This window comes from Aquarana catesbeiana, linkage group LG02, assembly GCF_042186555.1.
Source record: "Aquarana catesbeiana isolate 2022-GZ linkage group LG02, ASM4218655v1, whole genome shotgun sequence".
Lineage (NCBI taxonomy): Eukaryota > Metazoa > Chordata > Amphibia > Anura > Ranidae > Aquarana > Aquarana catesbeiana.
Window position 1 is genome coordinate 10,599,912 of NC_133325.1, and position 18,090 is coordinate 10,618,001.

An 18,090-nucleotide genomic window follows, 5' to 3' on the forward strand; every position below is an offset into this window, starting at 1 on the left:
GCCCCGGCAACAACACGTCCCCCGCAACCCTTCCATCGTCCGGCAACCACATGGCGCCCCCAACCCTTTCATCGCCCGGGCAACAACACGTCCCCCGCAACCCTTCCATCGCCCGGCAACCACATGGCGCCCCAACCCTTCCATCGCCCCGGCAACAACACGTCCCCCGCAACCCTTCCATCGTCCGGCAACCACATGGCGCCCCAACCCTTCCATCGTCCAGCCACCATACGGCCCTCGCTCTATCACACAGCAAAGGACAATGACATTACACCCAGGATCCAGTCTCCTGGACGGTACTCATGAACTATAGATGGAAGTCATACAGACAGATGGGAGGATGTACTCACCCTGAACACCCAGGGACCCGGTCTCGGGACGGTACTCCTTGAACTGGGCTCCCTGCTTGCGGGAAGCGGCCTCCAGCTTGCTTTTGTAGTTCATCTCAGCCAGTTGCTCGGGGCTCTTAATCAGCTCTCGGGTGGTCTTATTGATTGGCCAGACTTCATTCAGGGTCACTTCAGCAGCCCTGGGGGGGGGGGGGGGGGACAATATGAAGAAAACATTTTACAAGATTTCACCGTATTTCTGCCATACAAGAAAATCCGAGCCCAACGTTTTCGTCTATCATCCACTGAGAGATACAGCTTGGTAGTAAGACACCTAGAGAGTTATACTGCCACCTGGGAGGAGGAATGGACACCAACTGAAGGACACACTCCTCCACATCTACAGTACTCAGTTCTGCCTAAAATGAAGGGGCTTTGTGCCAAATTTGGATTTTGGAACATCCGCCAGCTGCCTTGATGGCCGCTCCCCCGCCCCTCCACAGTTCATCGCTCCAATGAGAAGCAGACCAGGAGCAATGGTGACTGACAGTCAGCATCGCTCTGCTTGGGGAGGAGTGAGAACAGAGCCATCGGCCTGATGCGCCATCCACCAAGGTAAGAAGGATTAGCCATAAAAAAAAAAAAAAAAAAAAGAAGACGACGACAACCCCCCCCCCCCTTTCACTCAGGAACAGAGCTAAGGCTGTCAATCACAGGCTGTGTGCTGGAGCTCCTCCTGTCACCTTTTATCTCTTGGTGTCAGGAAAACTTGTCAGAAGTGACTCATGCAGATAGCGGAGGAAGGAGCCAGCAGACAGAAATGACACTTAGTGCTCTGGACTAAGACAAGGACACACCGAACCGATAAACCAAGGAGACTACCCGGGAGGGAGGGGCGGGGAGGGGTGGAAGCGGCCCCCCGGAGGAGGACTACCCGGGAGGGGGGAGCGGCCCCCGGAGGAGACTACCCGAGAGAGGGGGGGGGGGGGGGGATTGGGAGGCGGCCCCCAGAGGAGAATACCCCGGAGGAGACCGCCCGGGAGGGCGGGAGCGGCCCCCCGGAGGAGACCACCCGGGAGGGGGGGCCCTGGAGGAGACCACCCGGGAGGGGGAGCGGCCCCCGGAGGAGACTACCCCGGGGGGGAAGAATGAGCAGCCCCCGGAGGAGACTATCCTAGACTGAAACCAACTCCTGGAGAAGACTTCCTCCACTAGCAGTCTATAATCACTACTAAGAAATAATTGAGGAGCTTTATACCTGTTCAGGCCTTCTCCCACTGGCGGCTTGTTGTGTCATCGGTTGTACACGATCACCTCCTTATTCCGTATATGGACGATTTCATCCAGGTTCATGTTAGTCACATTCACCAGTCCCTCAAAGAAAATGGACCCCGTAGCCTGAAATAAAAAAGATAGTTGGAAAAAGTACAAGACAAAAGTTCTACTATAGAACCAATTACGGCATTCACCGCTCTTCTTTATAATGGTCCTCTATGGATCACTAAACTGCTGTGTCTGTTCCCACCCATTACACTAAATTCCTGTCAATGGGCCCCAATGTGTACGTATCCAACCCATGCACAACGTTGATATCGGGCGATTTTCTTCCTGGAGAGTCCTATTAGCCATTACATACTGAGCAGTCCCAGGCCTACTGCGGGTCCAAGTCCAGTACCCAAGGTATACACCGAGGGTCCACCCTCATAATTTGAGTGGATCCTTCAACTTTCAGAAGTCAAACTTCCTACAATTATGAGATCTCAGGAGAACCCTCAGCTCTCAGAGAGCCATCTTCATAGAGACTAATGCGTGTGGTTCTCAAAGTGTGAGAAAACGAGGAGGAGTATTGGTTCTCAATCCCCCCCGGGGTAAAGTAGAGGGGGGAGTACTGGTCCTCCAGGGATAGAGCACAGGATTAGGGGGTGCTCAGTGTTGTAGAGGATTGGCACAGTATACTTTTCTGTATAAGGAATTACCCATATAGGGCACCCACCTTTGCGGCCGATGGTGAAGCCATCTACAATGCACTCTCCATTGTCATCCATCATGTTGGCCAGCTCCTCCATGGATGGGATGGTGTAGTAACCTTCTCTGGACAGAACGATGCCTGGAAAAAACACAAAGCATTAGTTATCATGGAGGAACATACAAAGGAAAGGACTCTGCGGTTCTCTAGGAGTAGAGGGCGATATGAACCTGCAGGGTGTGGGTGGGACGTCATTCATGATCTCCTCCTCGTTGAGGGAATTCTCATCCACGCTGACATCCAGTCCGCTGCTCCTCAGGCTGGGCCTCATGTTCAGGGCCAAGATGGTGTCATCCATGCTGTCCATATGCTTGTCCTGGCTGGAGGGGAGAGGTTTTGGATAATGGAGGAGGGTTAGAACGTGGACACCTCCTCTTCATGGTTCTCTTCCACTCTGTGATTTTCATTGGACCTTAAAAATAAAAAAATAAAAAATAATGAGAGGTCCACCCCCTTCCATATATAGGAGGTACGTAAAACTCAGATTGTGAGACATCACAAGATGGCGGATGAACCAATACCTGTCTCCGGTCTCATTGTAGCTGGTGGGGGAGTTCACCTCATTGGCTGCCTCGGCATTGGAAGGAGATAAGAGGGAGCTGATGTTGGAGGAGCTCTTCAGGACCAGCTTCTTGATGCTCTTCCTTGGAGGAAAAACACAAATAATCGTTCGGTAAGTCATCGTCTCTGCAATGGGCCGTAATCTGCCGATAGATGCCTGGACCTGGCAACGCACAGATCAGAGGCGGTCCCTTACCAGAAGACCACCCCCACACAGATATACTGTAACCCTAAAAGCAGATCAGAGATCTGAAGGTCACCCCCATACAGATGCCTGTACCCCATAATCAGATCAGAGATGGTCCCTTACCTGAAGGTCACCCCCATACAGATGCCTGTACCCCATAATCAGATCAGAGGTGGTCCCTTACCTGAAAGGTCACCCCCACACAGGTTAATGCCCTGTACCCCATAATCAGATCAGAGATGATCCCTTACCCTGAAGGTCACCCCCATACAGATGCCTGTACCCCATAATCAGATCAGAGGTGGTCCCTTACCTGAAGGTCACCCCCACACAGGTTAATGCCTGTACCCCATAATCAGATCAGAGATGATCCCTTACCTGAAGGTCACCCCCATACAGATGCCTGTGTACCCCATAATCAGATCAGAGGTGGTCCCTTACCTGAAGGTCACCCCACACAGGTTAATGCCTGTACCCCATAAATCAGATCAGAGGTGGTCCCTTACCTGAAGGTCACCCCCCCCACACAGGTTAATGCCTGTACCCCATAATCAGATCAGAGGTGGGTCCCCTTCCCAAAAAGCCACATCCAACAATCAGATCAGAGATGGTCCCTTACCTGAAGGTCACCCCCATACAGATGCCTGTACCCCATAATCAGATCAGAGGTGGTCCCCTTACCTAAAGGTCACCCCCATACAGATGCCTGTACCCCATAATCAGATCAGAGGTGGTCCCCTTACCTGAAGGTCACCCCCACACAGGTTAATGCCTGTACCCCATAATCAGATCAGAGATGGTCCCTTACCTGAAGGTCACCCCCATACAGATGCCTGTACCCCATAATCAGATCAGAGGTGGTCCCTTACCTGAAGGTCACCCCCCCCCCACACAGGTTAATGCCTGTACCCCCATAATCAGATCAGAGGTGGGTCCCTTCCCAAAAAGCCACATCCAACAATCAGATCAGAGATGGTCCCTTACCTGAAGGTCACCCCCATACAGATGCCTGTACCCCATAATCAGATCAGAGATGGTCCCCTTACCTAAAGGTCACCCCCATACAGATGCCTGTACCCCATAATCAGATCAGAGGTGGTCCCCTTACCTGAAGGTCACCCACACACAGGTTAATGCCTGTACCCCCATAATCAGATCAGAGGTGGTCCCTTACCTGAAGGTCACCCCACACAGGTTAATGCCTGTACCCCATAAATCAGATCAGAGGTGGTCCCTTACCTGAAGGTCACCCCCATACAGATGCCTGTACCCCATAATCAGATCAGAGGTGGTCCCTTACCTGAAGGTCACCCCCCCACACTGGTTAATGCCTGTACCCCATAATCAGATCAGAGGTGGTCCTTTACCTGAAGGTCACCCCCCCACACAGGTTAATGCCTGTACCCCATAATCAGATCAGAGATGGTCCCTTACCTGAAGGTCACCCCCCCACACAGGTTAATGCCTGTACCCCATAATCAGATCAGAGGTGGTCCCGTCTCCCTCACTCCGTATGCTTACCCCAAGTCCTCTCTCCAGCGCTGTGCCCGTCTACAGCAGGTCATGCCTCTCTGTTGACAGAGGCAGCCATTGGCTCCCTGCTGCTATCAATCAAATCTTGTGAGCAGAGAGCGGGGCTGAGCCAGAATGTGTATCAATAGACGCACACAGCCCAGCTCAGGATTGAGCCCTAATAGCAAGCGGCTTGTTATGGGGGGCACACGGAGGAAGAGCGGAGAGGGGGACCCCGGAAGAGGAGGATGGGGGGTCACTCTGTACAATATGATTAGCCCTCAAAGATTCCACTCGCCTGCTCGCATTTTGCAAGTGGAATTTAGTGCAGCGGCGAGGTGAGGGGCGGGGGATGGACCAGGCTGAAGTGATCAGCCGGACCGGACTGCCCCTGGCGTCGCTTTGAGCTGAGGCTGCAGCGCTCCCCTCTCTCCTCTAATGTATCACACAGTTGGCATTACCCGCTGTGTGTCACGGAGCTGGGTCTGTGTTCGGGCGGCGTGGTGTAAGGTCCCGCCCACCCCCCTTAGGACCGGCTCGTGTGATAGCCGGAACAGAATCAATCTACTATTACATGAGCCGGTCTAGGGGGGCGGGACCTTACACCACGCCGCCGAACACAGACCCAGCTCCGTGACACACAGCGGGTAATGCCAACTGTGGGCGTAATCCATCATCCAAGTGAGGGCGCATTGATGACCGGGGGGGGCACAGTGAGGGGCGCATTGATGACCGGGGGGGGGGGGGGGCACAGTGAGGGCGCATTGATGACCGGGGGGGGGGGGGGGGGGCACAGTGAGGGCGCATTGATGACCGGGGGGGGGGGGCACAGTGAGGGCGCATTGATGACCGGGGGGGGGGGGCACAGTGAGGGCGCATTGATGACCGGGGGGGGGGCACAGTGAGGGCGCACTGATGACCGGGGGGGGGGCCACAGTGAGGGCGCATTGATGGCCGGGGGGGGGGGGGGGCACAGTGAGGGCGCATTGATGGCCGGGGGGGGGGGGAGGGGGGGGCACAGTGAGGGCGCATTGATGGCCGGGGGGGGGGGGCACAGTGAGGGCGCATTGATGGCCGGGGGGGGGGGCACAGTGAGGGCGCATTGATGGCCGGGGGGGGGGGGCACAGTGAGGGCGCATTGATGGCCGGGGGGGGGGGGGCACAGTGAGGGCGCATGATGGCCGGGGGGGGGCACAGTGAGGGCGCATTGATGGCCGGGGGGGGGGGGCACAGTGAGGGCGCATTGATGGCCGGGGGGGGGGGGCACAGTGGAGGGCGCATTGATGGCCGGGGGGGGGGGCACAGTGAGGGCGCATTGATGGCGGAGGGGGGGGGGCACAGTGAGGGGCGCATTGATGGCCGGGGGGGGGGGGCACAGGTGAGGGCGCATTGATGGCCGGGGGGGGGGCACAGTGAGGGCGCATTGATGGCCGGGGGGGCACAGTGAGGGCGCATTGATGGCCGGGGGGGCAACAGTCGAGGGCGCATTGATGGCCGGGGGGCACAGTGAGGGCGCATTGATGGCCGGGGGGGCACAGTGAGGGGCGCATTGATGGCCGGGGGGCACAGTGAGGGCGCATTGATGGCCGGGGGGCACAGTGAGGGCGCATTGATGGCCGGGGGGCACAGTGAGGGCGCATTGATGACCGGGGGGCACAGTGAGGGCGCATTGATGACCGGGGGGCACAGTTGAGGGCGCATTGATGACCGGGGGCGCACAGTGAGGGCGCATTGATGACCGGGGGGCACAGTGAGGGCGCATTGATGACCGGGGGGCACAGTGAGGGCGCATTGATGACGGGGGGGGCACAGTGAGGGCGCATTGATGACGGGGGGGGCACAGTGAGGGCGCATTGATGACGGGGGGGGGCACAGTGAGGGGCGCATTGATGACGGGGGGGGCACAGTGAGGGGCGCATTGATGACGGGGGGGGCACAGTGAGGGCGCATTGATGACGGGGGGGGCACAGTGAGGGGCGCATTGATGACGGGGGGGGCACAGTGAGGGGCGCACTGATGACCGGGGGGCACAGTGAGGGCGCACTGATGACCGGGGGGCACAGTGAGGGCGCACTGATGACCGGGGGGCACAGTGAGGGCGCACTGATGACCGGGGGGGCACAGTGAGGGCGCACTGATGACCGGGGGGGCACAGTGAGGGCGCACTGATGACCGGGGGGCACAGTGAGGGCGCACTGATGACCGGGGGGGCACAGTGGAGGGCGCACTCGATGACCGGGGGGCACAGTGAGGGCGCACTGATGACCGGGGGGCACAGTGAGGGCGCACTGATGACCGGGGGGCACAGTGAGGGCGCACTGATGACCGGGGGGCACAGTGAGGGCGCACTGATGACCGGGGGGCACAGTGAGGGCGCACTGATGACCGGGGGGCACAGTGAGGGCGCACTGATGACCGGGGGGCACAGTGAGGGCGCACTGATGACCGGGGGGCACAGTGAGGGCGCACTGATGACCGGGGGGCACAGTGAGGGGCGCACTGATGACCGGGGGGCCACAGTGAGGCGCGCATTGATGACGGGGGGGCACAGTGAGGGCGCATTGATGACGGGGGGGCACAGTGAGGGCGCATTGATGACGGGGGGGGCACAGTGAGGGCGCATTGATGACGGGGGGGGGGCACAGTGAGGGCGCATTGATGACGGGGGGGGGGGCACAGTGAGGGCGCATTGATGACGGGGGGGGGGGCACAGTGAGGCTACATTGATGACCGGGGGGCACAGTGAGGGCGCATTGATGACGGGGGGGGCACAGTGAGGGCGCATTGATGACGGGGGGGGGCACAGTGAGGGCGCATTGATGACGGGGGGGGGCACAGTGAGGGCGCATTCGATGACGGGGGGGCACAGTAAGGGCGCATTGATGACGGGGGGGCACAGTGAGGGCGCATTGATGACGGGGGGGGCACAGTGAGGGCGCATTGATGACGGGGGGGCCACAGTGAGGGCGCATTGATGACGGGGGGGGGCACAGTGAGGGCGCATTGATGACGGGGGGGCACAGTAAGGGCGCATTGATGACGGGGGGGCACAGTGAGGGCGCATTGATGACGGGGGGGGCACAGTAAGGGCGCATTGATGACGGGGGGGCACAGTGAGGGCGCATTGATGACGGGGGGGCACAGTGAGGGCGCATTGATGACGGGGGGGCACAGTGAGGGCGCATTGATGACGGGGGGGCACAGTGAGGGCGCATTGATGACGGGGGGGCACAGTGAGGGCGCATTGATGACGGGGGGCACAGTGAGGGCGCATTGATGACGGTGGGGCACAATGAGGGTGCATTGATGAGATAATTTACAAGGGTGTGTTTAGGGGCGGGGCAGCGGAGGGGTTGGGCGGGGCATCTGGTGGCGAGTAACTCTTGAACCCGGACGTAGAAGATGTTTATTAATAAAAAATGACCTTTACAGAAATGTTGAGCTTTTTATTTCTATGAACTCTCACAGGGAAGGGTAGATCTGAGCTGGAATGGGGGAGGGGGAGAATCTTCTATATAGAGATTTCTTCCTGTTGCGTCTCCTGGACAGGAAGTGATGGCCCATCTTCAGGTGACGGGAACTCCTCCTCCTCCTCTTCATGTCTCCTCCTCCTCTGTAATAGACCTCATGGATTTATATCGGCCCCCCCAGCTGACCACTGGAGTGACCACACAACACATCTACTTACTTCGGCATGAAAGTTCCGCCCGTCATTGGCGGTTCGTCATCGTCCAACCCATCGAAGAGCTGCGACTTGGCGCTCCCTGTTGTGCTCAGCGCTTTGGGGCGCACCCTGGCCGCGGGACGGGGGGTCAGCTTGTAATGCGTGGGCGTGGTCAGTGCTTTCTGGGCAGCCGGGTTGGTGGGCTTCAGACGCTGAAACAAAAATACACGCAATGCGTTGGAATCAACGTCACTACAAAGAATCCTCATTACCGAGCCCAAAAGGTAGGCTCCGCCTCCATACCACCCCCCACTTTCTCACTATAGCCCCAGCACTCCCGAGTCCCTTACTACCCCCGCCCAGTGCACAATCCTGTCCAGGATTAATAATTTACAGGCAAGTCAGAACTCCGCTTATCCCAATCATACAGTATAGACACCGGAGCTTCTTCTTCCACCATGGAATGTCCCCGAGAAATCAATCAACAGCTCCGCCCAATCCCTGTACTGAGGGGAAGTTCCATGACACCCCTTGTGACATCACCAATAGCTCCACCCAAGCTCTGTACTGAGGGGAAGTTCCATGACACCCCTTGTGACATCACCAATAGCTCCGCCCAAGCTCTGTACTGAGGACGTTCCATGACACCCCTTGTGACATCACCAATAGCTCCGCCCAAGCTCTGTACTGAGGGGAAGTTCCATGACACCCCTTGTGACATCCCCAATAGCTCCGCCCACGCTCTGTACTGAGGGGAAGTTCCATGACACCCCTTGTGACATCACCAATAGCTCCGCCCAAGCTCTGTACTGAGGGGAAGTTCCATGACACCCCTTGTGACATCACCAATAGCTCCGCCCACGCTCTGTACTGAGGGGAAGTTCCATGACACCCTCTGTGACATCACCAATAGCTCCGCCCACGCTCTGTACTGAGGGGAAGTTCCATGACACACATCCAGGATTGAATTGGGTGTGACAGGGATGAGGTTTTGCACCAATGTCCTGCAGAGGTGACTTTACAGAAATCACAGTCTCAGGACCAGGCTCTTCTTCCTGCCAGTGCCTCTAGAACTCACCTCCTCTTTCTTCTTGGGGTCATCGATGAGATTTCTGAAGAGAGGGGAGTCCCCATATGGAGAGTAGGCCAGGGCATTGATCTGTTGCTGGAGAGCCAATTGCTGGACAGCCGCTGCATTGGGGTCACTCAGAGCTAGATGAGACAATAAAGGGGGTCAGTGACGGGGACACAGACATGAGACAATAAAGGGGGTCAGTGACGGGGACACAGACATGAGACAATAAAGGGGGTCAGCGAGGGGACACAGACAATAAAGGGGGTCAGCGAGGGGACACAGACAATAAAGGGGGTCAGCGAGGGGACACAGACAATAAAGGGGGTCAGCGAGGGGACACAGACAATAAAGGGGGTCAGCGAGGGGACACAGACAATAAAGGGGGTCAGTGAGGGGACACAGACATGAGACAATAAAGGTGGTCAGTGACGGGACACCGACATGAGACAATAAAGGTGGTCAGTGACGGGACACCGACATGAGACAATAAAGGGGGTCAGTGACGGGACACCGACATGAGACAATAAAGGGGGTCAGTGACGGGGACACCGACATGAGACAATAAAGGTGGTCAGTGACGGGACACCGACATGAGACAATAAAGGTGGTCAGTGACGGGACACCGACATGAGACAATAAAGGGGGTCAGTGACGGGACACCGACATGAGACAATAAAGGGGGTCAGTGACGGGACACCGACATGAGACAATAAAGGTGGTCAGTGACGGGACACCGACATGAGACAATAAAGGTGGTCAGTGACGGGACACCGACATGAGACAATAAAGGTGGTCAGTGACGGGACACCGACATGAGACAATAAAGGGGGTCAGTGACGGGACACCGACATGAGACAATAAAGGTGGTCAGTGACGGGACACAGACATGAGACAATAAAGGGGGTCAGTGACGGGACACCGACATGAGACAATAAAGGTGGTCAGTGACGGGACACCGACATGAGACAATAAAGGTGGTCAGTGACGGGACACCGACATGAGACAATAAAGGTGGTCAGTGACGGGACACCGACATGAGACAATAAAGGTGGTCAGTGACGGGACACCGACATGAGACAATAAAGGGGGTCAGTGAGGACACAGACATGAGACAAAGGGGGGTCAGTGAGGACACAGACATGAGACAATAAAGGGGGTCAGTGACGGGACACAGACATGAGACAATAAAGGGGGTCAGTGACGGGACACAGACATGAGACAATAAAAGGGGGTCAGTGACGGGACACAGACATGAGACAATAAAGGGGGTCAGCGAGGGGACACAGACAATAAAGGGGGTCAGTGAGGGGACACAGACAATAAAGGGGGTCAGTGAGGGGACACAGACAATAAAGGGGGTCAGTGAGGGGACACAGACAATAAAGGGGGTCAGTGAGGGGACACAGACAATAAAGGGGGTCAGTGACGGGACACAGACATGAGACAAAGGGGGGTCAGTGAGGACACAGACATGAGACAATAAAGGGGGTCAGTGACGGGACACAGACATGAGACAATAAAGGGGGTCAGTGACGGGACACAGACATGAGACAATAAAGGGGGTCAGTGACGGGACACAGACATGAGACAATAAAGGGGGTCAGTGACGGGACACAGACATGAGACAAAGGGGGGTCAGTGAGGACACAGACATGAGACAATAAAGGGGGTCAGTGACGGGACACAGGCATGAGACAATAAAGGGGGTCAGTGAGGACACAGACATGAGACAATAAAGGGGGTCAGTGACGGGACACAGACATGAGACAATAAAGGGGGTCAGTGACGGGACACGGACAGCAGCACAGTGTGGGTGGGGGGTGTCCTGGTTTACTTCAGGGCACAACATTGATATTTTCACAAGTGAACCTCCTTTAAGTCAGATACTCACCAACAGGGGCCTGAGCACCACCAAACCCCAAGCCACCGCTAGCGGCATTAAACGCGGTTGTGCCAAATGCTCCGGTACCGAGGGCCCCGATCTTCTGCTGGTTGTTTCCAAACAGCGTGTTCTGACCTGTATTCAGACCTGGGAGAGAGAATGGAGGACGATGAACAGACGTCCGAATATCACTTATAAAGAATGAAGTTCATTTTGTGCAGTCAGTAAAACCAAAACTCCTTCATATGCCTGAAAAGTTTGAATCTAAGAGAATACCGGCCATAGGTCCCCCCAATCCCACAGAGGGCACACGCCATAGGTCCCCCCAATCCCACAGAGGGCACACGCCATAGGTCCCCCCAATCCCACAGAGGGCACACGCCATAGGTCCCCCCAATCCCACAGAGGGCACACTCCATAGGTCCCCCCAATCCCACAGAGGGCACACTCCATAGGTCCCCCCAATCCCACAGAGGGCACACTCCATAGGTCCCCCCAATCCCACAGAGGGCACACTCCATAGGTCCCCCCAATCCCACAGAGGGCACACTCCATAGGTCCCCCCAATCCCACAGAGGGCACACTCCATAGGTCCCCCCAATCCCACAGAGGGCACACTCCATAGGTCCCCCCAATCCCACAGAGGGCACACTCCATAGGTCCCCCCAATCCCACAGAGGGCACACGCCATAGGTCCCCCCAATCCCACAGAGGGCACACGCCATAGGTCCCCCCAATCCCAGAGGGCACACGCCATAGGTCCCCCCAATCCCAGAGGGCACACGCCATAGGTCCCCCCAATCCCAGAGGGCACACGCCATAGGTCCCCCCAATCCCAGAGGGCACACGCCATAGGTCCCCCCAATCCCAGAGGGCACACGCCATAGGTCCCCCAATCCCAGAGCGCACACGCCATAGGTCCCCCAATCCCAGAGCGCACACTCCATAGGTCCCCCCAATCCCAGAGCGCACACTCCATAGGTCCCCCAATCCCAGAGCGCACACTCCATAGAACCCCCAATCCCAGAGCGCACACTCCATAGAACCCCCAATCCCAGAGCGCACACGCCATAGGTCCCCCAATCCCAGAGCGCACACTCCATAGAACCCCCAATCCCAGAGCGCACACGCCATAGAACCCCCAATCCCAGAGCGCACACTCCACAGGTCCCCCCAATCCCAGAGCGCACACGCCATAGGTCCCCCAATCCCAGAGCGCACACGCCATAGAACCCCCAATCCCAGAGCGCACACGCCATAGGTCCCCCAATCCCAGAGCGCACACGCCATAGGTCCATCTAGATCTTGCTATTCTTGTAGCAGGGTGACTACGTTCCTACAGGGTACATCTGGGTCACTGGATCTGGAAAAATGATTCTGTGAGAGGAGACATGGTCCCAATATTTGTATGGGAGATTGCCCAGCTGAGAACTGACTGGACGATGCAACGCCACCATACTGTTACATCATCAGCGCCCGCCCAATGGTGGGCAGAGGGGAGATGCTGGGCAGAGTGGTGACAGGAAGATGTGTCTGCGCTGGAGATGAACCGTCTACCCCCCACCCCGACCCCAAGCTGGAAGTTTGGTTCCACTGTAATTGTATGTATATGGAGGACTTCGTATTGCAGACACTCACCAGGCCCAAATCCTGTCCCCAGTGCCGGCCCCAGCGTACCCGCTGCGTTCTTATTGCCAAAAATACTGGTGCCCGCGGTGTTGGTTCCGAACCCTGCAAAGCAAATCAAGAGAGACACTAAAGAAAGCTTCCTCAGTGCACAACAAGCAGGACTATAGAGAGCTTCCTCAGGACAAAACCACCACGAAGGGCTATAGAGAGCTTCCTCAGTAAAAAAAACCACAAGGCAGGACTATAGAGGGCTTCCTTAGGACAAAACGAGGCAGGGCTATAGAGGGCTTCCTTAGGACAAAACGAGGCAGGGCTATAGAGGGCTTCCTCGGGACAAAACCACCAGGCAGGGCTATAGAGGGCTTCCTCGGGACAAAACCACCAGGCAGGGCTATAGAGGGCTTCCTCAGGACAAAACCACCAGGCAGGGCTATAGAGGGCTTCCTCAGGACAAAACCACCATGCAGGGCTATAGAGGGCTTCCTCAGGACAAAACCACCATGCAGGGCTATAGAGGGCTTCCTCGGGACAAAACCACCATGCAGGGCTATAGAGGGCTTCCTCGGGACAAAACCACCATGCAGGGCTATAGAGGGCTTCCTCGGGACAAAACCACCATGCAGGGCTATAGAGGGCTTCCTCAGGACAAAACCACCATGCAGGGCTATAGAGGGCTTCCTCAGGACAAAACCATGCAGGGCTATAGAGGGTTTCCTCAGGACAAAACCACCATGCAGGGCTATAGAGGGCTTCCTCAGGATAAAACCACAAGGCAGGGCTATAGAGGGCTTCCTGAGGACAAAACCACAAGGCAGGGCTATAGAGGGCTTCCTGAGGACAAAACCACCAGGCAGGGCTATAGAGGGCTTCCTCAGGACAAAACCACCATGCAGGGCTATAGAGGGCTTCCTCGGGACAAAACCACCATGCAGGGCTATAGAGGGCTTCCTCGGGACAAAACCACCATGCAGGGCTATAGAGGGCTTCCTCGGGACAAAACCACCATGCAGGGCTATAGAGGGCTTCCTCGGGACAAAACCACATGCAGGGCTATAGAGGGCTTGCCTCAGGATAAAACCACAAGGCAGGGCTTATAGAGGGCTTCCTGAGGACAAAACCACAAGGCAGGGCTATAGAGTGCTTCCTGAGGACAAAACCACAAGGCAGGGCTATAGAGGGCTTCCTCAGGGAAAAAAAAAAAAAAAAAATTCACAAGGCAAGACTATGGTCATCAACTCTGTCCTCAGGGCCCAACAGGCCAGGTTTGCAAGATAACTGAAATACATCACAGGTGATATCATTTGTTGTTCAGTGATTGCAGTATTCTAGTCTGCATCTCCCTAAGAGTAATACGTAAAATCTGGCCTGTTAGTGGGCCTTGAGGACAGGGTTGATAGCCACTGCTATAGAGGGCTTCCTCAGGACACACAAGCAAGGCTATATAGAGGGCTTCCTCAGGACACACAACACAACGAAGGGCTAAAGTCACATGCCTCAATAGAAATAAACAGATGCAGTATACATTCTATCATACCTGCAGCTGGGTGGAGCAACTTCAAGAACATGTATGGCGAGTATTGACAATCAGAATGCCAGGCACTGACAACCAGAAGCCGGGGGGGGGGGGGGTGTAAAGGTTTTCTGCTGCCCAGCGCTCCGGGTTACTCCTGGCTCTGCTCCTATAGTCCTAGGAACAGCATTACACAGGAGCTCCTGGCAGTGGGACCCGGGCAATGGATGGGTATACTGCCATTGCCAGGCCAATCACATGGGGCCACACGAGCCCGCCCACACACACACACACACACACTAGAAGTAGTCAGATATAAAAAGTAATTGATTTTCCTCTTATTACCAAAAAGGCCGCCGGTGGAAGTGCCGAACGTCGGTGCGCTGGTGGTAGTCGTCCCGAAGCCAGCAGGTTTGCTGTTGAATAAGGTCTGGAAAAAGAAAGATGGTGGGTGTGTCAGACAATAAAGGCGGAGTCTCCTGTGGAGGGAGGAGAACACTACATGCCAGCAGGCAAACCACCAACTATAACGACACCATACATACCGAGCCGGTAACGCCTCCGAAGGGGGTGGGGTTCGTCTGTCCGAACAGACCGGTTCCAGTGCCAAAGCCAGAGGCAGCATTGGTGTTCGTGGTGGTGCCAAACAGTCCTGTGGGCTGTGTGGCCTGCGTGCTGCCAAAGAGACCCTGGGGGGGGAGGGGGGAAAATATAAAATGAAGATGTGTACTTACAGTAAGATGACACAGGAACATCAGTCAGTGCTATACCGCCACCTACAGGAGGCCGGGACATTCACCAACAGCTGTAAGCCAACCCCCATTTAACCCCTCCTCTACCCAGCATGCATGTGTGAGGGGAAAAATAAAATGGTGGGGAATATAGGCAAATTCCACTAGGGGAGGGCAGGAGGGGAATACACACCAGAGGGAGCTGGGCAGAGGAGAGGGGACTAAGCCAGGGGGGCTGGGCAGAGGAGAGGGGACAAAGCCAGGGGGGCTGGGCAGAGGAGAGGGGACAAAGCCAGGGGGGCTGGGCAGAGGAGAGGGGACAAAGCCAGGGGGGCTGGGCAGAGGAGAGGGGACAAAGCCAGGGGGGCTGGGCAGAGGAGAGGGGACAAAGCCAGGGGGGCTGGGCAGAGGAGAGGGGACAAAGCCAGGGGGGCTGGGCAGAGGAGAGGGGACAAAGCCAGGGGGGCTGGGCAGAGGAGAGGGGACAAAGCCAGGGGGGCTGGGCAGAGGAGAGGGGACAAAGCCAGGGGGGCTGGGCAGAGGAGAGGGGACAAAGCCAGGGGGGCTGGGCAGAGGAGAGGGGACAAAGCCAGGGGGGCTGGGCAGAGGAGAGGGGACAAAGCCAGGGGGGCTGGGCAGAGGAGAGGGGACAAAGCCAGGGGGGCTGGGCAGAGGAGAGGGGACAAAGCCAGGGGGGCTGGGCAGAGGAGAGGGGACAAAGCCAGGGGGGCTGGGCAGAGGAGAGGGGACAAAGCCAGGGGGGCTGGGCAGAGGAGAGGGGACAAAGCCAGGGGGGCTGGGCAGAGGAGAGGGGACAAAGCCAGGGGGGCTGGGCAGAGGAGAGGGGACAAAGCCAGGGGGGCTGGGCAGAGGAGAGGGGACAAAGCCAGGGGGGCTGGGCAGAGGAGAGGGGACAAAGCCAGGGGGGCTGGGCAGAGGAGAGGGGACAAAGCCAGGGGGGCTGGGCAGAGGAGAGGGGACAAAGCCAGGGGGGCTGGGCAGAGGAGAGGGGACAAAGCCAGGGGGGCTGGGCAGAGGAGAGGGGACAAAGCCAGGGGGGCTGGGCAGAGGAGAGGGGACAAAGCCAGGGGGGCTGGGCAGAGGAGAGGGGACAAAGCCAGGGGGGCTGGGCAGAGGAGAGGGGACAAAGCCAGGGGGGCTGGGCAGAGGAGAGGGGACAAAGCCAGGGGGGCTGGGCAGAGGAGAGGGGACAAAGCCAGGGGGGCTGGGCAGAGGAGAGGGGACAAAGCCAGGGGGGCTGGGCAGAGGAGAGGGGACAAAGCCAGGGGGGCTGGGCAGAGGAGAGGGGACAAAGCCAGGGGGGCTGGGCAGAGGAGAGGGGACAAAGCCAGGGGGGCTGGGCAGAGGAGAGGGGACAAAGCCAGGGGGGCTGGGCAGAGGAGAGGGGACAAAGCCAGGGGGGCTGGGCAGAGGAGAGGGGACAAAGCCAGGGGGGCTGGGCAGAGGAGAGGGGACAAAGCCAGGGGGGCTGGGCAGAGGAGAGGGGACAAAGCCAGGGGGGCTGGGCAGAGGAGAGGGGACAAAGCCAGGGGGGCTGGGCAGAGGAGAGGGGACAAAGCCAGGGGGGCTGGGCAGAGGAGAGGGGACAAAGCCAGGGGGGCTGGGCAGAGGAGAGGGGACAAAGCCAGGGGGGCTGGGCAGAGGAGAGGGGACAAAGCCAGGGGGGCTGGGCAGAGGAGAGGGGACAAAGCCAGGGGGGCTGGGCAGAGGAGAGGGGACAAAGCCAGGGGGGCTGGGCAGAGGAGAGGGGACAAAGCCAGGGGGGCTGGGCAGAGGAGAGGGGACAAAGCCAGGGGGGCTGGGCAGAGGAGAGGGGACAAAGCCAGGGGGGCTGGGCAGAGGAGAGGGGACAAAGCCAGGGGGGCTGGGCAGAGGAGAGGGGACAAAGCCAGGGGGGCTGGGCAGAGGAGAGGGGACAAAGCCAGGGGGGCTGGGCAGAGGAGAGGGGACAAAGCCAGGGGGGCTGGGCAGAGGAGAGGGGACAAAGCCAGGGGGGCTGGGCAGAGGAGAGGGGACAAAGCCAGGGGGGCTGGGCAGAGGAGAGGGGACAAAGCCAGGGGGGCTGGGCAGAGGAGAGGGGACAAAGCCAGGGGGGCTGGGCAGAGGAGAGGGGACAAAGCCAGGGGGGCTGGGCAGAGGAGAGGGGACAAAGCCAGGGGGGCTGGGCAGAGGAGAGGGGACAAAGCCAGGGGGGCTGGGCAGAGGAGAGGGGACAAAGCCAGGGGGGCTGGGCAGAGGAGAGGGGACAAAGCCAGGGGGGCTGGGCAGAGGAGAGGGGACAAAGCCAGGGGGGCTGGGCAGAGGAGAGGGGACAAAGCCAGGGGGGCTGGGCAGAGGAGAGGGGACAAAGCCAGGGGGGCTGGGCAGAGGAGAGGGGACAAAGCCAGGGGGGCTGGGCAGAGGAGAGGGGACAAAGCCAGGGGGGCTGGGCAGAGGAGAGGGGACAAAGCCAGGGGGGCTGGGCAGAGGAGAGGGGACAAAGCCAGGGGGGCTGGGCAGAGGAGAGGGGACAAAGCCAGGGGGGCTGGGCAGAGGAGAGGGGACAAAGCCAGGGGGGCTGGGCAGAGGAGAGGGGACAAAGCCAGGGGGGCTGGGCAGAGGAGAGGGGACAAAGCCAGGGGGGCTGGGCAGAGGAGAGGGGACAAAGCCAGGGGGGCTGGGCAGAGGAGAGGGGACAAAGCCAGGGGGGCTGGGCAGAGGAGAGGGGACAAAGCCAGGGGGGCTGGGCAGAGGAGAGGGGACAAAGCCAGGGGGGCTGGGCAGAGGAGAGGGGACAAAGCCAGGGGGGCTGGGCAGAGGAGAGGGGACAAAGCCAGGGGGGCTGGGCAGAGGAGAGGGGACAAAGCCAGGGGGGCTGGGCAGAGGAGAGGGGACAAAGCCAGGGGGGCTGGGCAGAGGAGAGGGGACAAAGCCAGGGGGGCTGGGCAGAGGAGAGGGGACAAAGCCAGGGGGGCTGGGCAGAG

At 58.4% G+C, this 18,090-nt stretch overlaps 1 protein-coding gene across 1 annotated transcript in view; it reads right to left on the reverse strand.

Moving 5' to 3' along the window:
- The window catches only part of NUP98 (nucleoporin 98 and 96 precursor), a 94,666-nt gene that overhangs the window by 48,700 nt on the left and 27,876 nt on the right, over positions 1-18,090 (reverse strand). The window contains exons 9-15 of the mRNA XM_073612545.1: positions 14,921-15,064; positions 14,721-14,805; positions 12,875-12,967; positions 11,246-11,383; positions 9,358-9,491; positions 8,304-8,491; positions 2,877-2,999 (exon numbers count right to left, since the gene is read on the reverse strand). Of these exons, the coding sequence (XP_073468646.1) occupies positions 2,877-2,999; positions 8,304-8,491; positions 9,358-9,491; positions 11,246-11,383; positions 12,875-12,967; positions 14,721-14,805; positions 14,921-15,064 (905 nt within the window). The remainder of the gene's footprint in view (positions 1-2,876; positions 3,000-8,303; positions 8,492-9,357; positions 9,492-11,245; positions 11,384-12,874; positions 12,968-14,720; positions 14,806-14,920; positions 15,065-18,090) is intronic.